This window comes from Microtus pennsylvanicus, chromosome 4 (assembly GCF_037038515.1).
Source record: "Microtus pennsylvanicus isolate mMicPen1 chromosome 4, mMicPen1.hap1, whole genome shotgun sequence".
In the NCBI taxonomy this organism is placed as follows: Eukaryota; Metazoa; Chordata; class Mammalia; order Rodentia; family Cricetidae; genus Microtus; species Microtus pennsylvanicus.
Window position 1 is genome coordinate 84,921,861 of NC_134582.1, and position 27,458 is coordinate 84,949,318.

At 46.9% G+C, this 27,458-nt stretch overlaps 1 protein-coding gene across 5 annotated transcripts in view; it reads left to right on the forward strand.

The window, feature by feature from the left end:
- Nucleotides 1–7,010: 7,010 nt before the first annotated feature.
- Nucleotides 7,011–27,458, forward strand: part of Ippk (inositol-pentakisphosphate 2-kinase) — a 68,085-nt gene continuing 47,637 nt past the window's right edge. For all 5 annotated transcript variants that reach the window (XR_012910365.1, XM_075969725.1, XM_075969724.1 and 2 more), the window contains exons 1-6: nt 7,011–7,245; nt 17,034–17,081; nt 18,662–18,757; nt 20,419–20,485; nt 21,768–21,889; nt 22,959–23,048. Coding sequence is in view for 4 of the 5 variants with exons in the window: in XM_075969725.1 (XP_075825840.1) it covers nt 7,165–7,245; nt 17,034–17,081; nt 18,662–18,757; nt 20,419–20,485; nt 21,768–21,889; nt 22,959–23,048 (504 nt within the window). In the remaining variant the exon portion in view is untranslated. The remainder of the gene's footprint in view (nt 7,246–17,033; nt 17,082–18,661; nt 18,758–20,418; nt 20,486–21,767; nt 21,890–22,958; nt 23,049–27,458) is intronic.

Here is a 27,458-nt window from a genome sequence, read left to right on the forward strand (position 1 = left end):
ACGTAGAGTAGGGCTGTCAAGATGACTCGGTTCAGCAGGTGAAGGCATTTGCTGCTAAGCCTGACACCTTGAGTTCGATTCCCTGGAGCCCGCATGGAGGAGAGAGAGAGAACAAACTATCCTCTGACTTGCACACACGTACTGTAGCATCTATGTACTCCCCTCCCCCAATAAGTAAAACATTGAAAGATGAATGGAAAGATAGTGTGCAGTTCCTACATACCTCTCACGGCTTCTCCAAAGTGAATGCACAAAACTACGGCCCACTTGCCAAAATGAATCGCAGCATTACTGTTAGCTGAACTCTAGATTTTCTTTCTTTTCCCTATCAGTGTGGTCTTCTTTCTTCTTCCGTGCCTTCTGGTTTTGCAGTGCTGGGAGCCAGCCCCAGGCCTGTCACATGTCGGCAGATGTCTGCCACCCACTTGTGTCCTCCGCCCTCTTGGCTTTTCGGGGTCACCGGGAAGATCTCATCTCCCTTCGTCACATTGTTTCTCGTCTCCTCTCCCTTTCCCCTGCCATCTCTTTCTAGTGTAAACAAGGAAAGCCCTGCTAAGCAGTGCTGGGAACAGAAGCAGGACCTGGAGGGGTGAAGCGAATACCATCACTTTGCTACCTGTGTTGCGATCCTCAGCGTATCCTACCATATATGGTCAGCATATACTGCTGCAGCAAAGCCCCACGGGCTTGTCAGCTTAACCAGGTGTTTCTCATAGCTCTGGTCCCGTAGTCAGGGTGTTGACACAGCCAGGCTCTGAGGAGCTGCTGTCTTCTGCCGTGCCCTTACATGCCAGAGAGATGTCAGAATGATGAGTGTTCTCTTAAGGACACTTAATCTCACCCTCAGGCTCTGACCTCATGACTTCCACAGGACCCCTCTCCAGATACCATCAAATACCAGTAAAGTTAGGGCTCTAACATATGACTCTTGGGGGTGCACAGCAGTCTATACTCTGCCCTCTGATGACAGACACTTGACTTAGGCATCACTGTGAGAGGTGGCCCAACCCATCCTTACCTGTTCTGCTATTGATTTGAACTCAGTAGGTTTGTCTTCTGTGAGGGAAAATAACTCGGCTGTCTCATTTCTCTCTTAAGAAGGCTCTCACTGTGTAGCTGAGGCTGGCCTTGAACTCGGAATCCTCCTGCCTCCACTTCTCAAAAGCAGGGACTACGGGTCATATCACTGCGGTCATCCACTAGAAAACTCTAAGTCATTTGGTGAATGCTTTACCTATTCTTGCAGCTCCATAGCTGTTTCCCCTTTGCTCCTGTCACCTCCTGCGCCTTTGTCACCTCTAGCTGTTCATAGCGTCACTGAGTGCTTCTCTCTCCACTCCTTTCAGTGCAAGCTCCGGGAGTGAGCTTCAAGAGATGAACTGGAACTGCCTCCCGAACCAGATGCGGGGGCGGGGGGTTGTTTTTATTCTCAAGAAATGAATTCTCCACGATTCTGGTCAGAATCAGAAGACTAGACTTGAGAGTGGGAGTGGGGTACATTTAAGTCAGACGACACAAACTGTGTTTCTCACCAAAAACTGTTGGCGTTGCAGTGAGAGGGAGGTATGGGGCCAGGCCGTGGGAACAAGTTAGACTCCCTGTCTTTGCTGACTTGTTGCTCTTCAGCTTGCTTCCCCTTCTTGCCACTCTGTCAGACAGGACCGGTCTCCTCTGCAAGGCCATCTCCTACCAAATTTCTTTCCATGAGTCTCTTCCCTTGGCCAGTGATGCATCAAGGCGAGGAGGAGGGTTTGTGTGGTTTCTCCAGACACCAGCTATGGAGACCTCTTCCCTTGGCCAGTGATGCATCAAGGCGAGGAGGAGGGTTTGTGTGGTTTCTCCAGACACCAGCTATGGAGACCTAGAAGCAATCACAGCGAAAATGTAATCTGCTTTTTATCACAAGCATACGCTGCAATTTGTAAGTCATATCCGTCATGATACTCTCTGGAAGAAAAAAAATCAAGACCCAGTTTTCTCAGAGTCTTGAGGTCTCCTTCAGGAAGTGTCTCAGTGCAGCGCACGGAAATACTGCTTCTGTCTGCACACTGCTCCTTTCACGGGGAGCTGGGAACTCAGTCATGTGTAGGGTCCCCAGCCTTCCAGGGTATGGGACAACCTAGATTCTGTGAACTGTTTTCTCACTGTCCTGTGCCTGTCTCTTCTCTGGAGTGGCTCTTTCTACCTCCATTTCTCAACTCTCCTAAACAACCTCCCACCGCCTTCCCTGGGGTGGGGGTGGGGGTCCCAGTATCCTGGAAGAAGATGCTGGAAGTCACCTGGTTTTCCTGACTCACTGGCCTCTTTTCACTGCTGTCAACAGAGGTGCCTGGACCAGTCATTCTCAGGGTTTTTCCTTTTATGAACCAATGTTGTGGAACACAGCCCTCCTGGAATAGCACGGGTATTCACACTGGGTATTCGCACCTTAATCAGAACAGTTTGACCACCTGCATGAGACAGTAACAAGACTGGGCTTGCTGACATTCACGCCCAGGAGTAGGGTGTGGAGGAGGGTCATTAGACCCCCACTTCTGATTATAGCCACTCCCTCCTGCAAACTGTACTCCCAGCTCTAACACAGTCGAGGGAGTATATGGGACAGAAGGTTAGTGGGGGCAGACTCCATCTGTGAGGCTTTCAGGAGGTCGTTAACTATGCCAGGGTGGGACTTCCCAGTGGTGCATCTGTTTGGGAATTACCTATGCTCCCCTAAGTCCAGTAAAGTCACTGGACTAGACAGGTGGGTCCTTTGGTTCATGTTAGGAATTTTCCTAATGCAAGATTTCTGCCGACACAAAAATCCCAATCAAGCCAAATTAAAACTAAACTAAAACAGCACTTGGTACCCAGACAGACAGAGAAAGGACAAAACCAAGGATGAATTTTGGAGGAGCAGCTGCAGGGGCCTTGCTGTAGGGTGGTACAACATGCAACCAACCGAAGCTAAGCTGTCTGAGGGTGGCACAGTGCCCAGGGGCAAGTCCTGCAGTGGCTCCCTCCACGAGGGGTAGAATAGCATGTGTCCTTGGTGCAGGTTGCATTTGCATTGTTCCTGCTGTGGGCAATAAGGCATGCAAAGGAGGCTGAGTTGTCTGCCCAGAGGGAAAGCAAGCATGGAAAAATCCGACGCAAATCCTGGCGGTGCCATCTTCCTGAATGTGTTATGGCATGGCATTCATTCTTGACGTGGTCCAGTAGGGGTGTGTAGGGAGATCTCAGAAGTGCCTGGCGGAAGGGAAAACGTGGCGGATCTTGAAAGTGGCATGTATAGGGTGTTTTATAAGAGAACCATGGGGAAGCTGCATTGCCCTTGCTGTGGGTGTTAAGTCGTGCAACTGTTTGCCTAGGAAACTTCTCTGCTTGAAGAACTAACAGCGACAAGAAAGACATCACCACATTAGCCTCCCATCTGGTAGGTAAACAGTGAAGAGAGGATAGTTTACCATTTTTTACAGCTGGGGAAGGTAAGGAAAAGAGACTGTAAACCAAACCTTTTGGAACCCAAAAGTTGTAGCCCAGTGGGAAGAACTGAATAGAGATATGAATGGGGAGATGTGGTGGTGAGGATACCCAGGGGGCTGGGCAGGACACAGGTGGTTTGTGGTGCCCAGTTCACCAGATCAGATAGGAGCATGTTTGCCAGAGAGCTTAAGGAAGGTAATTCAGCAGGGGCCTTAGGACTGGTATAGCCCCATAATGGATCATGATCTTTATGAGGTAGGAGGGCCGCCGGCAGATCTAAATGATTTATACTGGCAGATAAACTGCGATCATAGAATAGAAACAATCCAGAGGGAGTAAAAAAAAAGAAAAGGAAAAAAGAAAAAGCAGACACAGGAAGCAAGTGTGAGAAGGTTTGTGTTGAGATGAAGTTTCTAGGGCAAAAAGAGACAGCTAAATTCAGTGCTCATAGTCTCTGAAGGCTTTCAGGTCTGAGCAATGGTTCACAACCGAGAGCAGGGCAAATGAAAATGATTAAGCTTGACCCAGCAGGGACAATCAGCCCCTCAGAGTGTGCTATGTACATTCTTTCCTGCCACGAAGTGCTGTGTGGGTGGAGACTGTTTGCCCAGCCAGGCCCTTTCAACAGCCAGGTGTGGATAATGGAGAGACAGCGCCTGTTAGCCCCAGGGACTGATTGGCCCGGCAGTGAGGCATAGCCCCACGCCTCCTTGGCATCAGACCAAGGAAATTAGTGTGTGCGAGGTCCACCGAGCTCCTGGGCAGTACCCCTTGGTAGCACCCCAGGATGAAGAAATGGGATGGCTGGCTCGTGGGTAGACTAGAGGATAGGGATCAAACAGGTTGTACCCTCCCACCCACGCCATGGTGTCCAACATTGCTCTTTCGAAAAAACAATTTCTACAGATGTTTGGGATCTTTTCATGTTGTTTTGGACTTTACTAATTTTTTTTTTTTTTTTGGTTTTGAGACGACATGATGTCATGGGTCCCAGTCTGGTCTCTAACTAGCTAAGAATAACCTTGAACTTTTGATTATTCTGCCTTCCCCTTCTGAAAGCTGGAATTACAGGAGTGTATTACTAAGTCTGTTTTGTTCTATCTATCTATCTATCTATCTATCTATCTATCTATCTATCTATCTATCATCTATCTATTTTTGAGGCAGGGTTTCTCTGTGTAGCTTTGGCTTTTCTGGAACTCACTCTGTAGACCAGGCTGGCTTTGAACTCACAGAGATCCACCTCCTTCTGCCTCCCGAGTGCTGGGATTAAAGGGGTGCACCATCACTGCCCGGCTTCAAGTCTGATTTTGGTGGTGCTAGAGGCTGTGCATGCTAGACTTGGATTCTACCAACCGATCTACATCCTGAGCCCCTAATTCTTTTTTGTTTTAAGACAGTTGGCACTTTCTTGGTGGGTCTTCAGAGATCTGACCATATGTAAAAGGACTTTACTATATAATTCTAGCCTCTGAATACCCCACAGACTCATCAAAGCATCTGAAGTGCAGGCAAGTGCACTTAAGGACCCAGAGTGGGAATTTACCCTGCACAAAGTGCAAGGACCATATACAACTGTGAAGTTCTGAGTTTTATGGTTGGATGACATGCAGATGGTACCCAGTAAAGTGATTTAAGAAAATCCTCCAACTCCTGTACCTGTAAACATTTGCGAAGTAAGGTTAGCCAGCATGGAGGGAGAAGGACACTTCTGGAAGCTAGAAGGTCACTGAACATCAATCTCAGTGTCAGGGGTGGGCTATTTCCCTTTGATTGTCAGCCAGGGTGGTCCCTGACATCCCAGAACAATGCCGGCTATTGCCGTGGCTGTTGGCTGCACATCGGAACTAGCTGGTACAATGCTGTTGCTGAGGATCCCACATGCTAATTGCAGGCCATGCGAAATTCGAATGGGTTGAGCTGAAAGCTCCCTTCTTGCAGACATGTTTGGAAGTGCTGGGTGTTGTGTAGGCTGCTAGGGGGAGAACTGTCACAAATGGTCCTGCTCCTTTACCTGCATGCCAGGCAGATGTGCCCCTGGTACAACTAACTTTCTGATTGTCTTGAAGTACTGTTCTGCAGGAAGGGACTCATATTGGTATTGTAAGATAAAAGCCTTTACCCGGGATAGGACCCTAGTATGGAAACCACTTCTGTAGTTAAATGGCTATGTGCCTGTCAGATTGTCTGCTAAACATCTATGTTTATACCTGTAGATGACTGAGTTGTCAGTGTTAGTGGTACAGAGGATCTTTTTATTTATTCATTTATTTTTTCAGTGAGTAAAAGTTACTGAGAAGACCCATCAAGCTGCAGAGAGGTGGCTGTTGCTATGATACAGTGGTCCAGTGCTCAGGCACAGTGGAAGCCAATGACCAAGCATCTGTCACCTCCGCCAATGCTCAGAGAATAGAGCCGCAGAAGAGAGGGGTGGAAAGAGAGACTGACGAAGACTGGAGTGCTGTGTACCCTTCTTCAGGGCAAAACATGGCCTTTTCCACCTTAAAACAGCGTCCTCAACTGCACAGGCTTTCAGGAGTATCTACAGGAGAAATCCACTTAGTTTTAGGAAGAGGAATAAATTTATGCCAGGATGGGACTTTTCTGCGGTGTAGCTGTTTTGAGGTCATCCACACTAAAAGTTACTCTTCACCAATGCTTCTCTAAGCATGCCCTGTAATTTCATTGGTTCACCAAGGGTACGTTCACTTCCGTGGTCTGTTGTTGGTGCCGTTTAGAGTAAACAGTTATTTGCCCTGTATCCCTTGGAAAAGTTAACGCAACAGCCATATATCTGCATTAAGCTTGATTTTCTTCACATACACCAGTCAACGCAATATTCAGTACTACTAATCAAATATGAAATTATGTTTGAGATAGGGTCTCGCTATGTAACCCTAGTTGGTCTCGAACTCAAAGAGATTCTTTTGCCTCCACATCCTGAAAGCTGAGATTAGAGGCGAGCACCACCACGCCCAGTCCTAAATCATTTTAAAGAGCATTAACAAAGTCTTCATATAATCCTCAAGGCAGTGTCATTCTTCCTCGCTTCAAAGGATAAGCCGTTGTTCTCTGCGATGGAGTCTATTGGTCCATCTGCATTTCTGGGTGTCCCGGGGCAAATGCGTCACCGTGAGGTCCCCTCTCCTCGCCACGTTTCCCGGTGTGAACTGCGGCCACCACCTAACGGCTCTTTCTACCTGAGGGAGAGTCAGTGAGGGTGCAGTTAATCCCATCCCATTCTACAGACGTGACAGCGGAGGCTCCGAGTCGCCCGGGGAAGATGCAGCCGTGGCCACAGGACCACGCGAGGCTCAGTGCATCGGGTCCGGGGCGGGCGACTGGCAGTCGCCGGCCTCAACGTCCGGGACTTGATCCGGAAACCTCCTTTCCGGTTCCCAAGCCTGCGTTTTCGGAAGTGAGTCACTCTGCCAGCACATAACATGGCCTCCAGCTCATCGACCGCCCGGAACGTAGACGGCGAGGTGGGCGGGACTCGGAAGTTGCCCGGCCGGAGAATGGCGGCCTCTGGGGGCGTGGCTTCCGGCGCTCCTTGCTTGTTAGTAGCGGCGGCTGAGAGCGCAGGCGGCAGCTGACAGGCGCTTTTCTTCAGACGGCTGCGGCTGGAGCCCAGCGAAGCGGGCGGCCTCCAGCTCGCGTCCCCGTGTCCCGGCCCGCGAAGTTCCAGGGCGCCGGGGCATGGAAGAGGGGAAGATGGACGAGAATGAATGGGGTTACCACGGCGAAGGCAACAAGAGCCTTGTGGTGGCCCACGCGCAGGTGAGCGACTGGCGGGCAGCGCTGCTCCGGGCCTCCCCGACGACTGCGGCAGCCCTGTGCCTAGTACCTTCCAGTGTGGGTCGTGACTCCTCCTCCAGCTTCCGCTCAGGTGGCTCCCTGTACCCCCCAATACCCCCAGCTTCCTTACTCACCCCCGGCACCCCTGTGTCCGTTGGCCCCCTTTCCTCCTAGTGTCCCTTCTCGGTTCCCCGTCCCCTCAGGACTCTTTCCCGCACCCCGTGGGTGCCGCGTGGCCCCACGCTGTGCCCCCTCCCCTGGGATGCTCATCTTACTGCCAGGCCAGGGTGGGCCAGAGGCTGAGCCCGGATCAGGACTTGGGCAGCACTGACGAAAAGTACCGAGTGCTGTCACTCTCAAGAGCGTGGAGTTCAGCCTGGCAGACCACGGAGCTGCTGGTAGGAAGGGACGCTACCGCAGGTTCACATCCACATCCTAAACTTGAACCGGTTTCTTCTTCGTTCAACTTGAAAGGGAGTTTCCGAAGATGGAGTGATTTCCAAGGAGGCGGCGAAGTTAGGAAGAGAAGCGGACGGATTTGTGTGCAGCCGCCGATTCTCTGACATCTCGCTGTCTGATACAACCTAGCAGGAATGTGTGGGCTGGGGGAGTGGAAGGCAGGAGGTGTCATGTGAGAAGGCTAATAGCGCAGGGAGCTGGGGTGATTCCCAGCGCTACCACTGGTGGAGGAGCCGTAGGCCGCATTCGGAAAGCGCTAGGAATAGCACGCGTTTTGTTTGCCTGAAGTTAAGATTGTACCCACCTGTACTGAGTGTTGAATCCCCCCCCCCCCCCCCCCCCCCAGAGCTTGGGCCTTGAGTCCTAGCTGCCATCTCTGCCCTCCTGGTGGATTTGTTTAGACTGTGGACCAAGGAGGAGAAAGCCTGGAAGGCAGGTTTTTCAGGGCCTTTTGTGACCAAGGAGAACGGCCGGTTTTAAGCGAGATGGAGAGGCTCTCCGCTCCTTTCGGTACTGGGCATGGCATGTCTGTAGTCCTCCTGCCTTTGAGAACAGGTGAACTTTGCTTCTCTACTCAGCCTCCCAGGCCTGCTCATCCAGTCCAAGAGAGAGGGAGACTTTTTACCAACTCTCTCCAGTCACGGTCACTTTTTCCGAGCTAGTCCTGCCTCCACTGTAGTAAGTGTGCGCAGCTCTCCTGTGCTCGATCCGGCAGGAGCTGGATGTGCAGGTGGGGACATCTGCCCTGTCACTGGCCAGCAGCACTGAAAGAAAGAGTGCTGTCCTGCCATGTGCACACAGGGAACGAGAAGGAGCCTTTTGTGGTGTACAGGTCTTGGTGGAGGAGCTCAGTGAGGGCCGCAGGAGTTTACAGGGCGCGCTTGGGTAGGCTGGAAGGGGAGGAGCCAGGCTGTCAGCACCTTGGTCAGGTGTGGGCCCTGAGGGGGCTCTTGGGCAGGAACTTGCTGTGTCTTAGCACAGGTCTTCCTCGCTGCCGCCTGAGGGCATGACCCTTGTGCTACCAGCCATTCCAGTCAGTGAAGCCTGTGGCCTCCCCGAAGTCTCCTAACTCTCCTAAGGCTGCCTTTACCTTCCTCTTGGCTTTGGCTTAGAATCTGTGAGGTTACTTTACATTTCGTTTGTCATCAGTCTCTTAGTTGTCCAGGGCATCTAGCCTCTGGGCCATGTTGACCACGAGGTGCAGGGGAAACGATGCCCACTCCTGTGGCTATGTCACACTGTCTTTTTCCTTTCTTATTGACAGCAGTAATGTGAAAAACTCATTAGTCTGCCCAGACAGAACAATTAGCAAAACTTGCAGAGAACTGCCCATTGCATGTTTGTCTCGTTTAAAAACCTCTCAGACTCTGGAAAGCCTCAGACTGTTTCTATAACTGTGCAGTGTCTGGGCCCTCTAGGTGCGGACATCAAGCTTTAGGGCCATTTCAGTTTCTCTCTCAGCCTTGTGGGTTTAAATTTTCTAGTTATATATCGCAATATGAACAGTTTAGATGGTTATTTTATAGTGGTTGGATTAGGTAAAGTAGGCTGATGACCCATTTAATGTGGGGAAATATTATTGTTAACTAGAAAAAGGAAATTACAGTATTACACGTGACTAGAAAAAATATGTCAAGAATATTATAAATAGTTATCTGTTTACAGTAGTATCATTTGATTGCTTGAGAATGGGTCTCACTATGTTACCCTGGCTGACCTCAAACTCCTTGGCGCAAGCCATCTTTCTTATCCTCCTGAGTAGCTGGGATTACAGGCTGCCAGGCCTGGCTCCTCTTTTTGTTTTAAAAAATATTTTCTGCACTGTGAAAGCCAGAGGTAGGGAGATCTCTGTGAGTTTGGGATAAGCCTGGTTTATCTAGCCAGTTCCAGGCCATTCAGAACTACATAGTGAGATTCTGTTTAAAAAAAAGAAGAATCTAAAACTTTTTACATTAACTATATACTCATTAAGTATATATTATAATTAGGAAAAAGGAGCTATGGGCATCGTTTAGTGCTAGAATGTGTACTTTGCATGCTTGAGGCCCTGAGTTCAGTTCCCAGCATCACAACTATCCCAGGGTTGAAAAGGACACAGGTGTGAACCATAGTATAGGTCACAGAGTGAAAGGACACAGGTGTGAACAATAGTATAGGTCACAGAGTGAAAGGACACAGGTGTGAACAATAGTGTAGGTCACAGTGAAAGAACGTACCACACATTGGTGAGACCCTGAAGAGCCCAAGAGCGCTATGGAGACAGATTCCTAAGGGGTGGCAACCCCAGCAACATGGGAAAAGGACAAACAAGTTTTTTAAAGTTTGTAGTTTTGCACCTAATTTCTGTTCTTATGTGCTTGATAAGGAAAAAATTGGAAGTGAAATAGATATTGTTCACAAAGATTTGTATCACAGGGTTATTAATGATAGCTTAGGTCGACCATCTCTTTAGTGCTGGAGAATTATCCTCCTTTGCAGAGATGCTGAAGCACAGAGCTGATATTTTGTTTTCTAACCATGTGGCATATACCCAGACCTTGGGTCTGTCTTCAATATTCACCTAGAACTAGTTGAAAGAGTTTGAACTTGCCACTGACATCTCTCAAAGAAAGACAAGTTCTGCACTTGAGATGCTCAGTGGTGGTCCTTCAGATTGGTGCTGTTGAAATGCTTCTTTCTTGGTGGTTTGGTCTGGTCACATCCTGTCTCATTGTGTGTTCACTCTTTATTCTTTAATCTGGTGTTGCTAGGTCAGAATTTATTTCCATATTCCTTGGGTGATGTTTTGCCTTGTGTTGCCTTGCTAGTGTAAGGATGTGTTTGTCTTTCTACATTTACATTTTCAGAGGTGACCTTTCTCCCTCCCTGACTCCTTCCTGCCTGGTCAAAATTCAGTCAGAGTTCAGCTCTCAGTACCTTTCTCTGTCTTCAGAGAGCAGTGGCACAGGAGGCTTTTGTGTGTTTAGAGAGCAAGGCTGTTCTTTGCTGGCCCACTGTCGTCATCACACAGTCTGGGTTGGTGGTTCAAGGGGCTCTGATATTTGTATTTCTGTGACACCACCTGTGGGTCCTGTGAGCCTTGACTCCTTTCCACACACTGTTGGGGGTCACTACCTGTTAGGAGTCACTGAGCTGGCCTGGCCTGTCTCCATAGTTCCCCTTGGGCTCTTAGGATGATATCAATGTGTAGTATAGTACATTCTTTCATTTTGTGACCTCCACCATGGGTCACATCTGGGTTCTCTTCATTCTGGGTGGATAGATGGCTGGGAGGCTGAGCTAGAGCTACCATAGGGTAGGAAGGAGGTTGTACACAGTGCCAGTGCCTACTGCTGCTGATGTCATGGCTGTATCCTTTCTTGCTCTGCCTTGTTTTCTTTGTGGCTGAGGGGTGCTGTTGTGAATGCCTCACCCTCCTGCTTAGCGGGTCCTGGGGATGTGTGTTTGGTTGTGTCACGGACCTCAGTCGGTTGGCACCTCTTGTCTCCGTTAACTAGCAGACCATGGATGGTTTTCTTATAGGTTGAGAGTCCGTGAGAAAGTTGGTTTCAGGAGATACAACTGTAGGTGGCTCCCACCTGGAAGTGAAGTCATCCTTACAGTTGGAGGGCCTGGGCAGAATGCTGTTTCTGGAACCCAAGGCTGTATCCTAAGGGGTAATACTCTATTGTATCCCTTCCCATGACAGTGATTGGAGCTTCCTGAGGTCTTTCATGGGCCCTTTCTTGGGTTATCTCCTTACCACCTTGTCAAAGGATGGTGGCCCCTGGGACATTTGACTTAGACCCCCATTATGTTTTGGATCTTAACTGACCCCCAGAGGCTGTGTTGAAGTCTTGGTCCCCAACTGACAGTGCTGTTGAAGCCTTTAGAGGCAAGGCCTGGTTGAAGGAAGCTAGGTCATTGGATTATAGCTTTGAAGAGGGAGGGTACTGGGGCTCCAGCCTTTTCAAATTCTTGCTTTCTCTTCTGACTGAAATTAGAGAATAGCTTTCCTCTGCCATGTGCTTCCATCATATTCTGCCTTGCCACAGGCTCAAAACAGCCAAGGATGGAAACCTCTGAAACCATGAACCAAAACAAACCTTTATTTTATTTTTTTATTTGTATGTTGTTTTATTATTATTTATCATTAATATTATCATTTTATTATTATTTTTTCTTTATTTTTATTTGTATGCTGTTTTGCCTGCATGTGTGTCTGTTTAACATGTGTGTGCAATGCCAACAGAGGCCAGAAGAGGGACCCTGTGGGTGCTGGGAACCTAACCTAGGTCCTTTGGGAGAGCAGCCAGTGCTCTTAGCTGGAGAGCCATCTCTCCAGAACCATTTTTCCTCCTTTAAGCTTTTTTTCCCAAATGCTTTGTCATGTGCTATAAAGTTAGTGGTGGTACATGCCTTTAGTCCCTCTAATCAGAAGCTTCTTTCCCAACTACCGGTTTCCAAATACCTGGCAGCTGCTTCCCAAACTTGGAGGCTTAATATTACTTATAAATGTTCGACCTATAGCTCAGAATTGTTACTAGCTAACTCTTACATTTTAAGTTAACCCATATCCCTTACTTACACTCTGCCATGTGGAAATATCTTTATTAGCACAGCACCTTCATCTCTTGCTCCTTCTGCATCTGGCTGCTGACTCCTGACTCCTGACTCTGGCCTTCTCCTTCCCATCATCCTATGTTTGATTGCCCTGCCTGTACTTCCTGCCTGAGTGCTGGCCAATCAGCATTTTATTATACCAATTCAAGTGACAAATCTTTATATTGTACAAGAGGATCATTCAACAGCAGTCCCAGCACTCCAGGCAGAGGCAGGCAGATCTCTCTGAGTTCAAGGCCAACCTTGCCTACAGAGCAAGTTCCAGGACAGGCGGAACTATGCTGAGAAACCCTGTTTCAAAAAAAGAAAAGGAAAAAAAAAGCTAGCATTCCTTTGAGTTTCATGTTGGAAGGTTCTGTGTAGCCTTTTGTTTCTATTGTTCGGTGGTTGATTCTTTTGTCTCCCCGAAAAATACAGAGTAGTAGAAGAAAATGGTCACCACCCCAGAGTTCCCCACTTAGAATATAATTTCTGAATACTTTGATGTTCTTGCTTCCAATCCTTTTCTAGTTACATATCTTTGTTGGTGGCAGGAAATCTCTGGGGCTGTCTATTTTAGTCTCCTTTGGCCACCTCTTCTACTTTATTTTTGCTAAATGGGTGCTGTTTTGGGGCTGATTTTTCACTTGTTTTATATTGTCACTGGACACTCCCCTGATGGCCTCTACTCTTCACTTTCCATTGGTTGGCTCTGGTGAGCTGAATGTGTCTGAGCGCTGATACTGACATTGACCTGTAAAGCTGATGACAGGTCTCCTGGGGAGGAGGAGTGGTTGGGTTTCTGGTGACAGTTTCCTTGAAATAGATCCATCACTGGATTGAGATTTTTCTTTGCTGGTAATGGTTTGAGCTACCTGATGGGAAGGGAGAGAAACTTCCTGTAGTTGATAGAGAGGTTGAGCTGCTGTACATGGATGTGATGGCCAAGGACACCTGTGGAGGGATGGCTTAGTAATGGAGAACTAGTGGGCCACTATGGGCTTTGCTGCCTAGGCCCCTTAGTTGACAACTCAGCAGCCATATGGAGCTGGACAACTGGAAATGTGATGTGCAGGATTCAGGTCTGCCTCCAAACTCTGTTCCATTGTACATGACCTTGACCTTAAGGGTCAAAACCTTAATGCCTGGGCTTCCCTTCAGGCCTGGCTTTCCACATTTTATACTTTGGGATGCGTGTGCCCCACCTCAAGGGGAGAGGTGGTGGGGAGTTTGCAGTCTGGGAGTACATACACTCTGGTGCTCTGCATGTGCTGTGTGCAGCAGTGAGAATGCTGATGTCACTGGTGCTGGGGGAACAGTGATGCTATTTATGTTGTCAGAGAGGAGCCAACAATATTTCTTCCTAGGAACTTTCCCCCCTCCCAAATGGTCTCATTAAATAGCCCTGACTGGCCTAGGACTTGCTCTGTGGACCAGGCTGCCGTCCTTCTGTCTCAGCTTCAAGTACTGGGACTGTAGGTGTAAAGGTATAAGCTACCTTACCCGGATACATTAACTGTTTTCTCTTGGTAGGTCAGAGACTTGCTTTCTGAATTAATTTATGTTGGTACTCATTTTTTTGTGTGTGTTAATAATGCAGAGGAAATGTATAGTTTCCACTTGTAAATAGGCCAGCTCTCTTGTGTTTATCAGGAACACAGGGGCAGGAACCTTGGAAATTTGAGTTCATATTAATAATAAGATGTAGCATGAATAATAAAAACCCAGAGACAGACATTGAGGTTCAAACTGAAGATCTAAAAAGCAAAACAGTCAAGCCACTAGAGAAGTCTTACCTTTACCAAGGCTGACTGAGCAACTGCAGACTGAGCCCTGAGCCTGTCTCCTCCAGTCTTATATTCCCCTATAGTGCTGGAATTAAAGGCATGTGACTCCTAGTACTAAGATTAAAGGTATAGGCCGCCACCACCTGATCTGTTTCTGCATTGACCTTGTGGCCTTGAATTTATTTAGGTCCACCCGCCTTTTTCTCCCAAATCCTGGGATTAAAGGTGTGTGACACCACTGCCTGGGCTCTAGTGGCTTAGTTTTACCTTCTGATCTTCAGACAAGCTTTATTTATTAAAACATAAATACAATATCCCTATAATAAGATGCTGCTATGTGTGGAGTCAATGAGTTTCTGTTGTTGGCATTTGTGTGCATAGGCCCCCTGAACTGGTTTGTCTGAGGTTACAGTGGGGAGTTCCTGTGATAGAAAGGCTTGAGTGACTTGCCTAGCACCACCCTTCCTGGGCCTGCCTGGCTACAAAATTCTGTTGTGAGGCTTATTAGTTCCCTGGGAAGTAGAGAAAGACCGTTTTCCTCTGGTTGCGGTAGAGCTCTGAGAAAATCAACTTGGCTTGTCAGGGCTCCCTATGTGGTACAGAGTGAGGTTTCCCACACGTGTAGGGCAGGGCAGTGGGGCTCTGTCCTTACCAATTATAGGGTATCAGGGTGTCCTGTGTTGATGTTCAAACATGATCAGGCTTTCCATGGGAAACAAACTCATCCTGTCGTTGACATACATTGTCTTAATTACTGGAGGGACTATAATCAGACAGGGTTTGAGCAGAACAGCACTATTGAACACAGGTAAGGAGAAAATCAACTTTTAGAAGAGAGTTTGTAGAAGCTGATTATAATTATCTTTCCTGCAGATCTACTTTCTTTTTTTAAATTTAGATGGAATTTTACTTCTATTAAAGTGATCATTAACCCTGTGATTCCCAAGCTTAATTGGTGATGCCTGCCTTGAACATGAGGAGGGAGCAATTCTAGCTTGTGTGCTTTGGGTTTCAGCTCTGCAGGCCAAGATAAGCATCCAGATCTACAGTTGATTAGCAGTGTATCCACTGCATGCATTGGTTGGCAATGGGAATTCAGTAGGAGGGGTTGGCAAGGTTGTGCTTGGCAATGCTTGCCTGTAGTTCTCACATAGTACCAGCTACTTGGATGGCTGAGGCAGGAGGATCACTTGAGCCTAGGAGTACAAGGCTAACCTGGGCAATATAGCAAGGCCTAGACCCTTTAAAAAAACCTTTGAGTTTTTGAGGCCTTCTCAGTGATATTGAGAAGGAAGGGAAGATTTTATGAGAGGAGCTGGAGGGAGGAAAGGGAGAAATTATATTTTAATTTATAAACTAATATTATATCTTAATTAAAACAATTTATTCAAAAATATTTAAACAAGATGGACTGGAGGGCTGGGAGGAGGAGTGGTGTGCAGGGGTGGGGATCTCCACAGGACCTTTGTTGCTTCTTAGGTAACCACAAATACCGCTTTTACAAAAAATTTTTTTAGAGACTTATATTCTTTGTGTGTGTACATGAGGGGGTGTTTTGCTTGTGTGTATGTCTTTGTGCCATGTACATGCCTGAGGCCTTCAGAAGCCCGAATAGGGTGTTAGATTTCCTGGAGCTGTAGTTACAGATGGTTGTTAGCTGCCATGTGGGTGCTGGAATTAAACCTGGGTCCTTATCAAGACCAGTATGCACTCTTAACTTGTGAACTATCTTTCCAACCCCCATTTTAAAAGCCATTTTCAGATGGGTTTCATGCTGTATGTAACTTGTGTCAGCTTGAAAGTCATTGAAGTCTTTCCTGATTAGCCTTCCTGCTGCTGGGGTCACATGTGTATGTCATCACACCCAGCTCGAGGTGTGTGTGTGTGTGTGTGTGTGTGTGTGTGTGTGTGTGTGTGTATTTGAAATAGGCTCTTGTTATGCAGTTCAGTCTGGCTGGGAACTCAGTCCTCAACTTTGGGAGGCTGAGACAGGAGAAATACCATGAGATCAGTCTGGGTTACATACTGTGGTTCTGAAGTGAGACAGTTTCAAAAACAAAAAACAAAAAATCCAAAAACCAAAACTGTAGTAGTTACAACTTGGAAATGTTATGGAGCTTGTCATGAGTGTTCTTAGAGTGTTCTTCATTTTCTCATTCAAAGAGATCATATGCATACTTCATTTAGCAGTTTGTGCTTTGAAAACAAAAACTTTTGCTTTTTTTTTTTAAAAACAGGATCTTGCTATAAATTGTGATTTGACAGATGTAAAATTGACTTGGGCTCAATTGTGGCACACATCTGTGATCTCAGTGCTTGGGAGGTAGGAGCAAGAAGATGATGAATTTAAGGCCTGCCCAGGCTATTTCCAAAAAAAAAAAGCAAGAGGACTGGAGAAATGGCCCATGGCCTACAAGTTAAGAACATGTACTGCTGCTTCTCCAGAGGACCTGAGTTGAGCTGCTTCAGCTGCCAGCACTCAAATTTGGGCAGCTCGCAAATTGCCAGTTCTAGGATTTCAGTGCCCTCTGAGGGTCCTTGCACTTGTACCTAGTCATATATTACCCCAGTGAGTCCCCCACCCAATGGTGTTTTCTGTTAGGTCTGTGCACCATGTGCTGGTTAGGAGCTGCCTAGTGAGTGCTGGGACTCAAATCCAGTACTACTGGAAGAACAGCCAGTGCTCTTTACCTCTGAACCATCTCGCTGGCCCCTGGATAATTATTTTTGAGCTTCCTTATTCCTTAAGATAAATAATATCTAGCAGCGAGTGGGCTGGGTCAAAGGCCAAAGATTTTGCTGGCTGCCTTGTGGTGCAAGCTTTCTGAAAGTGACCCCAGCTGGGTTCCTTCATGCTGCTCTTGGCCCCTTCTCCACAACAGCTCACCTTTACACCTGAGTGTTGGGCCATTACTGATCCTGCTTTGTTTTATTTTCCAACAGCGTTGTGTAGTTCTGCGTTTTCTGAAGTTTCCTCCAAATAAGAAGAAGGTAAGATTGGTGGGCTGGCCACAGTTGTCATAGCATCTGCTTAAGAAGACCTGAATGTTTTCCTGGGGGGTGGGTCTGTGGAAGTAGGTGGGCAAGCACATGTGTGGTGCATGTGCGTGTGTGTGTGTGCGCACATGTGCATGCGTGTGTGTTTGATGTTAAGAACTAAATCTAGAACTTTGCCTAGGACAGGAAAGTGTCCTTTCTCTAGGGTGTATCCTATATCCTAAGCTCTCCAGTACAGAAATGTTAATGCTAATTGTAGAAATTTAAGTATGATATAATCATTCAGTGTGAGAAGTAGTGGGCCCTCATTCTTGATGTGTGAGACCTAACAGGCCCTCTGTGTCACTCTATGGTAGATCTGTCTGCAATAGCTCTGGTGTAGCCTGTGGGCCCTGCTCAGAGGATCCCAGGACCAGGTTTCAACTTGATCTTGATGAGTTCCTTAGTTGCCTCAGTGGAATTGTGTGTAAGAAAATAGTGTGTCACACTGGGTAGGCAATCTATTATGCTAAAATCACAGTGGGCAGGTCAGGTGGTGTTGGCTGAATCATCCTAGCACAGCGAGTGGACCCTCCATGAAGGCTTGCCTGTCACCCTGTCTACCCAAGTTGAGCTACTGCCGCTTCCTGGTAAAGCTCAAGTAGATACTGAGTATCGGAAGCTCCTGTGGCCACAGCTTCTTCTCTGTTCCTGTTGTTCCAGCACACACTGAGGGAGGCTGAGACACTTGGCCTGTCTTGCTTTGTACATGACCAGCTGCCTGTGAACTACATAGGCCTCACCTGGCCTTTGAGCTCCTTAGTGGGGGAAGGAGGAACTCTTTGAGGGGGTTGTGTCTGGTGGATGGACAGGATTGATGATTCAGTGTCTCATTAGAGTGTCTGGAAGACAGTGTGTCAGGATGTGAGGGCAGAGGTCATGGGAGCTATGGGACATTGGTGGTAGAGATGATAGAGGCCCTCAAGGCTTGTTCTCCTAGGAGCATGCAGGAATGTCGCCTTTAACTGGGGCAGGAATGAGAGTCAAAGGTGGGTTGACCGGGCAGAGGAAATAATGTGGGACCCAAACATCCTGTGACTCCTACCTCAGCTGCTGAAGAGAATGACCCAAGGTGTTCTGTTTCTGTCAGATGTGTCTTGGGGTGGCTTCAGCCTCTTCTGTCATGCCTGTTTTTGTACAATGGCTGTAGTGTGTGTTCACCCTACCTTGGCCTTCCTGGACAGTGTCTTCTGGTGGGGTGTCTGTCACATGGTCACCCTTCTGTTCCCCAGATGGATTTTATCAGGAGCTGTGACATTGTTGCACAGGCCCTGGGGTGTGTGCTGGGTTTTCCTGTCAGGCTGTTCTGACAAGACCCAGTCGTAGGAGCTGTGGGATATCTCCACATACTTTGTGAGACATACATTGTTAGGTATGGGTGGTGAGTTCTCCAGAGGTTTGTGGGGTGCACAGTACTTAGAGTATACATGGGGTGGCTGCTTATTCTGTCCTGAGTTGGACTCCTGGAAGAGGGTGATATTAGGAGCCTTGTCTGGAGGTCCATCCTGAAGCTATCCTGTGCTTGTCTCTTCCAGACCTCAGAAGAGATACTTCAGCATCTGCAGAACATAGTGGACTTTGGCAAAAATGTCATGAAAGACTTTTTGGGGGAGAACTATGTTCATTGTGGGGTAAGTGCTGTTTATTCACATTTCAATTTCTATCCAGTTCTGCCCGACAGTACTGACATCTCAATGTTAGCACTTGTGCACTAAGAATCCTCAAGCTTTTCTCACCAGCTGGGCCAGAGGCTCTTGCATAGTGAAGTTCTCCAGTGAGATTTTGTTATGTTATCCTTGAACCTAAAGGGGGCTTTGCCCTGAGTTCCTGTGGGTTAAGGAACAATGTGGGCCCATTCCTGGAGGCTCCTCCTGGAAGAGCTTTGTGATGTGAGCATGGGTGTGAGTTACTATGGATGCTGCTGCTCAGTTAGGGCCTTAGAAGAAAAGCTTTGAAAACCCTTAACGTTGCTTTGTGTTTTGGGTTAACTGTCTTTGCACCTGGCCTGTGGTAAGGAGGGACTAGACAGGGGAAATCCCCTGGTCTGCCTGTCTGACCTGTCCTGTCTTCTGAGCTCCAGACTTGGAAAGTCGCCTCTGTTCTGCGTTTCCTTGGCCACTGACATTGTGGCCTGTCCTCTCCAGTGTCTAGTTTTGGGGATATTTGGAGGTCAGGTGTGACCTCTTAGAAGAACCCACAGGATATGTCCATTGAATAGCGCTTGTACCTCCTCATGTCTTCTGGAAGAAAGGTTGTTGGAGGCACCATCTTCTGGGAACTATGCTCTTCCAGCCCTGCTGTGCTTATCTGAGTGTGATGTGGGATTCCCCTCTGTATGCTGTTAATATGTTTTATTGCTTTTGGCCAATGGCTTCACAGAATATAGCCAGACTGGAAAAGATATATAGAGTAGGCAGAGTCAGGGAGAAGCCATGTAGCCACTGCAGGAGACAGACAGATGGACAGAACCGTACCTGTAGGCCATAACTATGTGGCAATAGAATAGAAATGGGTTAATTTAAGATATAGGAGCTAGCCGGTAAGAATCGTGATCTCATAGGCCAAGCAATGTTGTAATAATACAGTTTCTGTGTGATTATTTTGTGTCTGGGCAGCTGGGAAATGAATGCGCGATCTCCACTCATGACATGAGTGGGAGTCTTTGGTTGAGTCTGGATAAAGAAGGCCAGTGGGTTTTCCTGAGGCAAGATCCCAGCAGTTTTGTCCTAGGCACTTTTCCTTTGTTACTTGGGACTTTTTTTGAAGTCACAATTCTGCCACCCTCAGAACACAGGCAGGGATGACAGTGAGGAACATGGTTTAAATTGATGCAAATTTACAAATAAACAGCTGAGGGAGATCACTAGCCCCATGAGCCCCGTGTTGTCACTCAGCAGGTACAGCTTGCTGGCCATCTGGCCAGGGTTTCTTGAAGTCCTTATTCTGTGTCTACAGACGCTGAGGGACGGGGAGGGGCTGTGTGTGACGGGAGGTACTTGGTGTGGCTGATCACCGGTGTCGTGGGTCCTGGCTGGCTGTGAGGAGGGCCAGCTGCCTTTAGGAAATGGAAATGTTTTTGCCTCTGTTTAACCTCTACATGTGTTGAAAAATTATAGATTGTCTCTTACTACCAAATTGGCACATTGAATTTTTTAAACTATAGTATTTGGGGTGTAAAATACACGTACTGCGAAATTCACTGTTTTAACTGTGTTTAACTGTGCATAGTTCTGAGGCATTAACAGTCTTCAGGACATTGTACAATCTGTATATTTTGTGTGTTTTCTTACAGGAAGTTGTTCAGCTGCCTTTAGAGTTTGTGAAACAACTATGCTTAAAAATACAGTGTGAAAGACCAGGTAAGGTATCAGACAGTGTTCAGTTTTTTGGGGGGAGGAGACAGGTCTCTTTTTGTAGCCCTGACTGCCCTGGAACTCACTATATAGACCAGACTGGCCTTGAACTCACAGAGATCCTCCTGCCTTTGTTTCTCAAGTGCTGTGATTAAAGGCATATACCACCATGGTTGGCTCATTTGTAATTTTAAAAGGCTTTTAAACCTTAACCTGTACCAGGTTAGGTACAGACATTTTGCAGCAGTTTTTGTGGCCAAAGGCTTAGTCGCCACCCCCAAGTCCCATTTCTTGTGCGTGCTGGTGGGCTTTGCTGGCAAGAACCAGAATAAAGCCTTTTCTTTCATGGTCACTGATCAAACATGTAAAGTCCATGTAGTGGTTGTGAAAATGTCTTCATAGCTACCACCAAAAATAATGCTATAGAATCATCCACAATAAAGTCCTTCCTGATTTGATTCAGAAAATGAAATAGTGCCCTGGAGTATGTCTGGGGCAGAAGCAGGAAGTGGAGGGTGCTGGATCGCACTGGGCTCTGGTGTTCATGTCCACCAGGATGGACAGGGGCCAGCTTCAGGGTTCTACTCATCTGCTGCTGCTCAGCACCCCATTTCACTTTATACACAGTGGAGGTGTGACACTCCACAGTGACAAGAGCCCCTGCTGCTTTTTAATGGGCTGGTGGATTAAGTCTGCTCTTCAGAAGGGAACACTGGTCCCCGGTGCAGAGAGCCCGATTCCAGCAGAGCTATGTTGAGGTGACATGGGAACAACAAGAATTAGGAAAAACAATAAAAATTGAAAGGATGAAGGGGCTGTAATATACTTCTTGTTCCTGGGCAGAGAGAGTGGCAGAATTAGGGGCCATCCAAGACTCTTCTCACTTCTGATTTCTGTTGCACGCTTTAAAGCTCCCCAAGGTCATGTTCAGGGTTAAAAATTGACTAGAAGGGTTATGATTTATACCATGGGGGAGTAAGGGTGAGATCTGCCAATTAAAAAGGTGGAGTTGGGGTCCTGGAGAGTCCAGACATCCTCTCCTACAGTGACTGTGACAGCACTCACTGAGCATTGCCTCTAGGCAGCTCTGGAGGTCTCCGTGTCTAGGGTTAGAGCTTGAGAGGGCTGACCTTCCTAAAGGGCTGGCAGTGTATGGCCTGATCATGTGTCATGGTAGCTTTCCCACTTCCCTGTTGCTGCCTGAGGCTATCCTGTCTTGGGAACCTCCCCCCACAGGACTCTTGTATTATAGGGCTGTCTGTCTCTTATCTCACGTTCTGTCTTCCAGAGTCTCGTTGTGACAAGGACCTGGACACACTCAGTGGTTATGCTATGTGCCTTCCCAATTTAACTAGACTTCAGACCTACCACTTTGTGGAGCACCGGCCGATTCTGTGTGTAGAGATTAAGGTGAGTTTTCATTCATGGTGGCATGACACTACAGGTGAAGGGAAAGGTGGCTCTCAGGTGATGAGCCTCCCTCAGTCTCCTTGGCTCTGTCTTGAGTGTGTGTTCAACCTTTCTCAGGAGCTCAACTTGTTTCATTCATTTATTTATTTATTTATTTATTTATAAAGATTTATTTATTTATACGGTATCCTGCCTGTAGGCTAGAAGAGGACACCAGATCTCATTATAGATGGTTGTGAACCACCATGTGGTTGCTGGGAATTGAACTCAGGACCTCTGGAAGAGCAGTCAGTGCTCTTAACCTCTGAGCCATCTCTCCAGCTCCTCAACTTGTTTTTTTTTCATACTTCCCTGGTATTAACAATGAGGGAACCTACAAGCACACACCTGCACTGGATCCCCTCTGTACAGGGTGTACCTTAAAACCTCACAGTCTTGGCCATGTGCTTCCTGTTTCTTACACTGAAGACCTAAATCTGAGTAGTTGGCTAAGTACCCTAGAAGGCTTCCCCCACCCCACAAAACTACTACTTCTCTTCCTTCTCTTGGAGAGGTGATGACCCTGAGGCATGCCTTGGCCCAAGTACTTGTTATCCTTGGGGGCTGGGTGTTTTGTCTCTTAGCTGCACTCTCCAGAACACTAGGCTCAGGTTGTATGTACTGACAGCATGCAGAGTTTAGAAGGCAGCTGGGATTCCTGATGTCCTGGAAGCCTAGCAACTATCAGATGGGCGTCTTGCAGGCCCTACATAGTGACAGTGGGAACAATGGTTCTGCTTCTTGGAGCTGAGAACCCTCGGCCCATCTCCACTCTTCCAGCCTGCCAGTGAGAGTACAAAGCTGCTCTGTGTTATACTCCTGTGAGCCAGGCAGAGCTCCACCAGTTCTCCCAGTGAGAGAGCTGCCCTTTTGCCCTCTGGAACAGAGGGGTGTAGACTGTAGCGAAAGTTGACAACAGTTTCTGGGGACATTTCTACCTGATCTTGTTCTTGTTCTTCTCTAGCTCCTAGTTAGTGTGTGTGTGTTAAGTATGTGATTTCTACTAAATGTTTCTTCCCTTATTTTACAGCCAAAATGTGGGTTTATTCCTTTCTCAAATGATGTTACCCACGAGATGAAACACAAGGTGTGCCGATACTGCATGCACCAGCACCTCAAGGTGAGAACTGAGTCATGTGTGGGAGGGCGGAGTATAGGGCATCTGGGCCTGAGGGAAGCCACTGGGATTTCTAGAAGATGGAAAGGAATTGTTGATAACCCTCGTTTCATTTCATGAGTAGCTAACATTTACTTTATTATTCTTTAAGAGTTTTGATCTTGCCGGGTGGTGGTGGCGCACGCTTTTAATCCCAGCACTCGGGAGGCAGAGGCAGGCGGATCTCTGTGAGTTCGAGACCAGCCTGGTCTACAAGAGCTAGTTCCAGGACAGCCTTTAAAACCACAGAGAAACCCTGTCTCGGAAAAAAAAAAAAAGAGTTTTGATCTTTTTGTTTATAATTTTTTTGTGTGTGTGGAGGTCAGAGGACACTTGTAGTTGGTTCTCTCCTTCCACTATGTGAGATCTAAGGATCAAACTGTTAATGCCATGCTGGCCGACAATTAAGTAGTGAGTTCCATGCAAGCTAGGTAAGCACCCTACTCTCTGAGCTACAGCCCTGGTCCTCACTGTGTGGTTACTCTCCTCCCCCTTCTCCCTTGAGGCCCCATCTTGTCCCCTCCCATGACTCTTGCCCTTTAAGCATATTCACACATAAGTAGCAGGGATAGAGATTAGAGGGTCAGTGTGGGACAGAGCTGGACTGGCTGGCTTTCTGAGCCTGAACCTCACATAATGGTTTCCATTCCCATCCATTTTCCTGCAGCTTTTATTTTCCTTGACGCTTTTTTTTCCCACTTCAAGTTTGTTATGCCTGAGTTACAGTGCTCTGTGTACTCAGCTTGTCAGTGCCTTAGAGAGACGCGATTAGCAGGTGCTTCTCTGTTTTTCTTGGTGGGTAGTGCCCTTTTATGCCTAAATGTGCTGAATTAAGTTTAAGTTCAGTTAATCTCTTTTTTTCTTTTGTTGGGTCGATGTTGTAGCCAAGCAGTCACTGTCAAGTCCAGTGGTGGGAATCTTCCCCCTGTTTTCTTCTAGAATTTTCATTCTTGATTTTAGATCTCAGCCATTTTGAGTTTGTTTTGTGTAAGGTTTTGGGTGAGTGTCCAGTTTCATTAGATAGGCATCTGGTTTTCTCAGTGCCTGTGACTGTTCTTTCCTCTAAGTATTGGTCCTGGTAATCTCGAAGATGTTGGGCCTGTAGGCAACGGGCTCCTCTCTGTTTTACTTTTGGTGTATTTGTCTGTCTTCATGCCAGGACTTTGCTTACTACAGGGTTTCTCTGTGTAGCCCTGGCTGTCCAGAACTCACTCTGTAGACCAGGCTGGCCTCGAACTCAGCCTGCCTCTGCCTACTGAGAGCTGGGACTAAATGTGCACACCACTGTCACCTGGTGGTGACTGTAGTTTTTTATGTTGGAAGATTTTTTTTTTAATTACCAATTGAATGTTACGAGATTATTTCCTGTTTCTTCTTTCTTCCCCTCTCTCCTTTATCCTCTTTTCCCTTTCATGGTTTTTAAAGACAAAGTCTTTTGTAGCTCAGATTGGCCTTGAATCAATAGGTAGCTGAGGATCTCTGCCTCCTGGGAGTGTGAGCTTGTACAACACCTAATTCCTATCCTAGTCCTTGGCTTTGACAGTCCTGGTGGGTGTAGGTGTGGGTGTCCTGAACTTTTAACAGTCACAGCTTCTCTCTCTGTTCACTAAGTAGAGCTACTGAACCCTCTAGTTAGTCTCCATTAAGTTATTCTTTTCAACTACATATTTATTATTTTAAATGATATGTGTGTTTGTATCTATGTGTAGATACGTGTATGAGGTGTGCAGACACACAGGCAAAATACCCATACACATAAAATTTTTTTTCAAAGGAAAAAAATATCTTTAAAAATTTGATCTTTGAGCCAGGCAGTGGTGGCGCACACCTTTAATCACAGTACTCAGGAGGCAGAGGCAGAGGCAGGGGGATCTTGGTGAGTTTGAGGCCAGTCTAGTCTACAGAGTGAGTTCCAGGACAGCTATGACTACACAAAAAAAAAACCCTGTCTCAAAAATTTTTTTGTCCTTTGATGATTTCATATATGAATATTTAATATATTCTAATCATACTACCCTCACCCTCCCTTATATTGCTCCTATCTCCAACCCCTTTTAATTATTAATGTTTTAATATGTGTGTATGTGTATGGTGTGTATGTGTGTATGTGTGTATGCGTATGGTGTGTATGTGTACACAACCTGAGTGAGGAAGTCAAAGGACCACTGTCAGGAGTCAGTTCTCTGCCCTGTTGAGGCAGGGTCCTCTCTTGTTGTTTCTGCCATGATGCTTATTCGGGTTAAGTTGGATTGCAAGCTTCCATGAGTTTTGTGTCTGTGCCTCCCGTCTAGCTGCAAGAGTGAGATTACATGTGTGCTGCACAGTGCCTCGGGGGTGCCAGAATTACACGTGTGCTGCACCTAAAGCATTTTAGCTTGGGTTCTGTGACTGAACTCAGGTTATGTGGCTTTTTACCTACTGAGCCATCTTTTTAACCCCCATTTTATTTGGTTTTTTAAGACAAGGTTTTTTGTAGCTAGGGAGCCTGTCTTGGAACTCGTTCTGTAGACCTGGCTGGCCTCGAACTCAGAGGTTTGCCTGCCTTTGCCTCCCGAGTGCTGGGATTAAAGGCATGCGTCACTACCTCCTGGCATCGCACTGAACATCTTGCCAGTCCCATTTTAATTTTTTTGAGATATGGTCTCATGTGACCCAGATTCAAACTCTTTCTCCTCCTGCCTCTTCCTTTGTTACCGTTTAGTGACTGCTCTGCTTCTCCTGTGATGTCTATATAAGTTTTAAAAATTTTATTATTATTATTAGTTGTGTATGTGAGAGAGATGTGCGTGCGTGTGGGCTGCTCATGTTAAGGCACATATGTGGAGGTCAAGGGACAGTTCTTCCAAAGCTTCTGTGCGCATCCTCATCCCCAGCTTTTCTTTTGAGTTTTAGTTTATACTTGCTTGCCCCACGGTTACCCACTGTGTAAGGAAGGTAAACGGTAGCCTCTAGATTTTCTTGACAAATGCTCCAGAAAATATGTCTGCCGTGGGTGGGCTCTCAGTCAGGTCAGTAAAGACAACCATGCAAGTCCAGCCTTCCTGGAACTGAGAGACAGGGCAGTCAATGGCAGTCCTCAGGGCTGAGGCTGTGGATGTGCCTGCCCTGTTTTGTGTTCTCCATGGAGATTGCCAGGCTGCTGTTCTGCACTATGCATGCAACAGGCTCATGTGTGTTTCCCTTGTGGTAGAGATAGGGTGCTGGCTAGTTTTTTGTCAACTTGACAGACTAGAGTCATTTAGGAAGAGAGAACCTCCATTGTGAAAGCGTTCCTACCAGCTTAGCCTGTGGGACATTTTCTTGATTAATGATTGATGTGGGAGGTCCCATTCCATAGCAGACATTGCTATCCTGCAAGGAACAGTGTCACCTCTGGATGGGTGGTCCTGGGTTTTATAAGCAGGTTGAGTAAACCATGGACAGCACTCCTCCATGGCTTCTGCTTCAATTGAGTTCTTGCCCCTTGCCCTGACTTCCCTCAATGATAGACCTGGATGTATAAGATGAAATAACCCCATTGTCCCTAAGTCAGTTTAGCCCCCCACCCCCCAGAGTTTCTTGTAGCTTTCCTTTTAGTCTGTCCTGGGTCGTGTACCACCGCCACCGCCCAAGCTGGTCAAGGTCTTTTTAATCGTAGTGAGAGGAACCCTAACTAAAATAGACAGAGGGATGAGAATAGGGCATTTAAAATGTCAAAAAGAAACTTGGCATGGTGTTGCACACCTTTAATCTTGGCATTTGAGATGCAGAGGTAGACAGATTTCTGTGAGTTTGAGCCTAGCCTGGTCTACATAGAGAGTTCCACAGGGTTACACAGTGAGATTAAAAAGTGTCATGCTCCCTGTTCTTATTTATTTAGATTTAGTTGATTTTTTTTTCTTTTTCAGAAGATAGACTTTATTTTTATGAACAGTGTTTTGCTTGCATCTGTGTATGTACTCCATGCCTGTTGCCATAGAGGTGAGAAAGGGAGTTTCAGAGCCTTGGAACTGGAATAACAGTTGTAAGCGACCATGTGTATGCTGGGAATGGAACCCGAGTTCTTTGCAAGAGCAACCAGTGTTGCTAAACACTGAGCCTTCTCTCCACTTCTTGAGTTGTTTTTCTTGAGTTCCCCGAATTCTTAAAGAACTTTAGACATTTTCTGAGGTTTCAGAATTTATCATTCTGGCAAATTTCGCTAGTTTTTACATGTAAAAACCATGTCCATCTTATGTGATAGGTTGTTTAAGATGTATATATTTTAAAATTATGAAATAATGCTCACTCATAACTGATAGTTGGATACTTCCCTTCTCTGGTGATTCATGGTATTAGTTTGGTTGTCTTTCCAGACTGTTCTAGACACAGACAAGCAGTGGTGCCTCTTTCCAT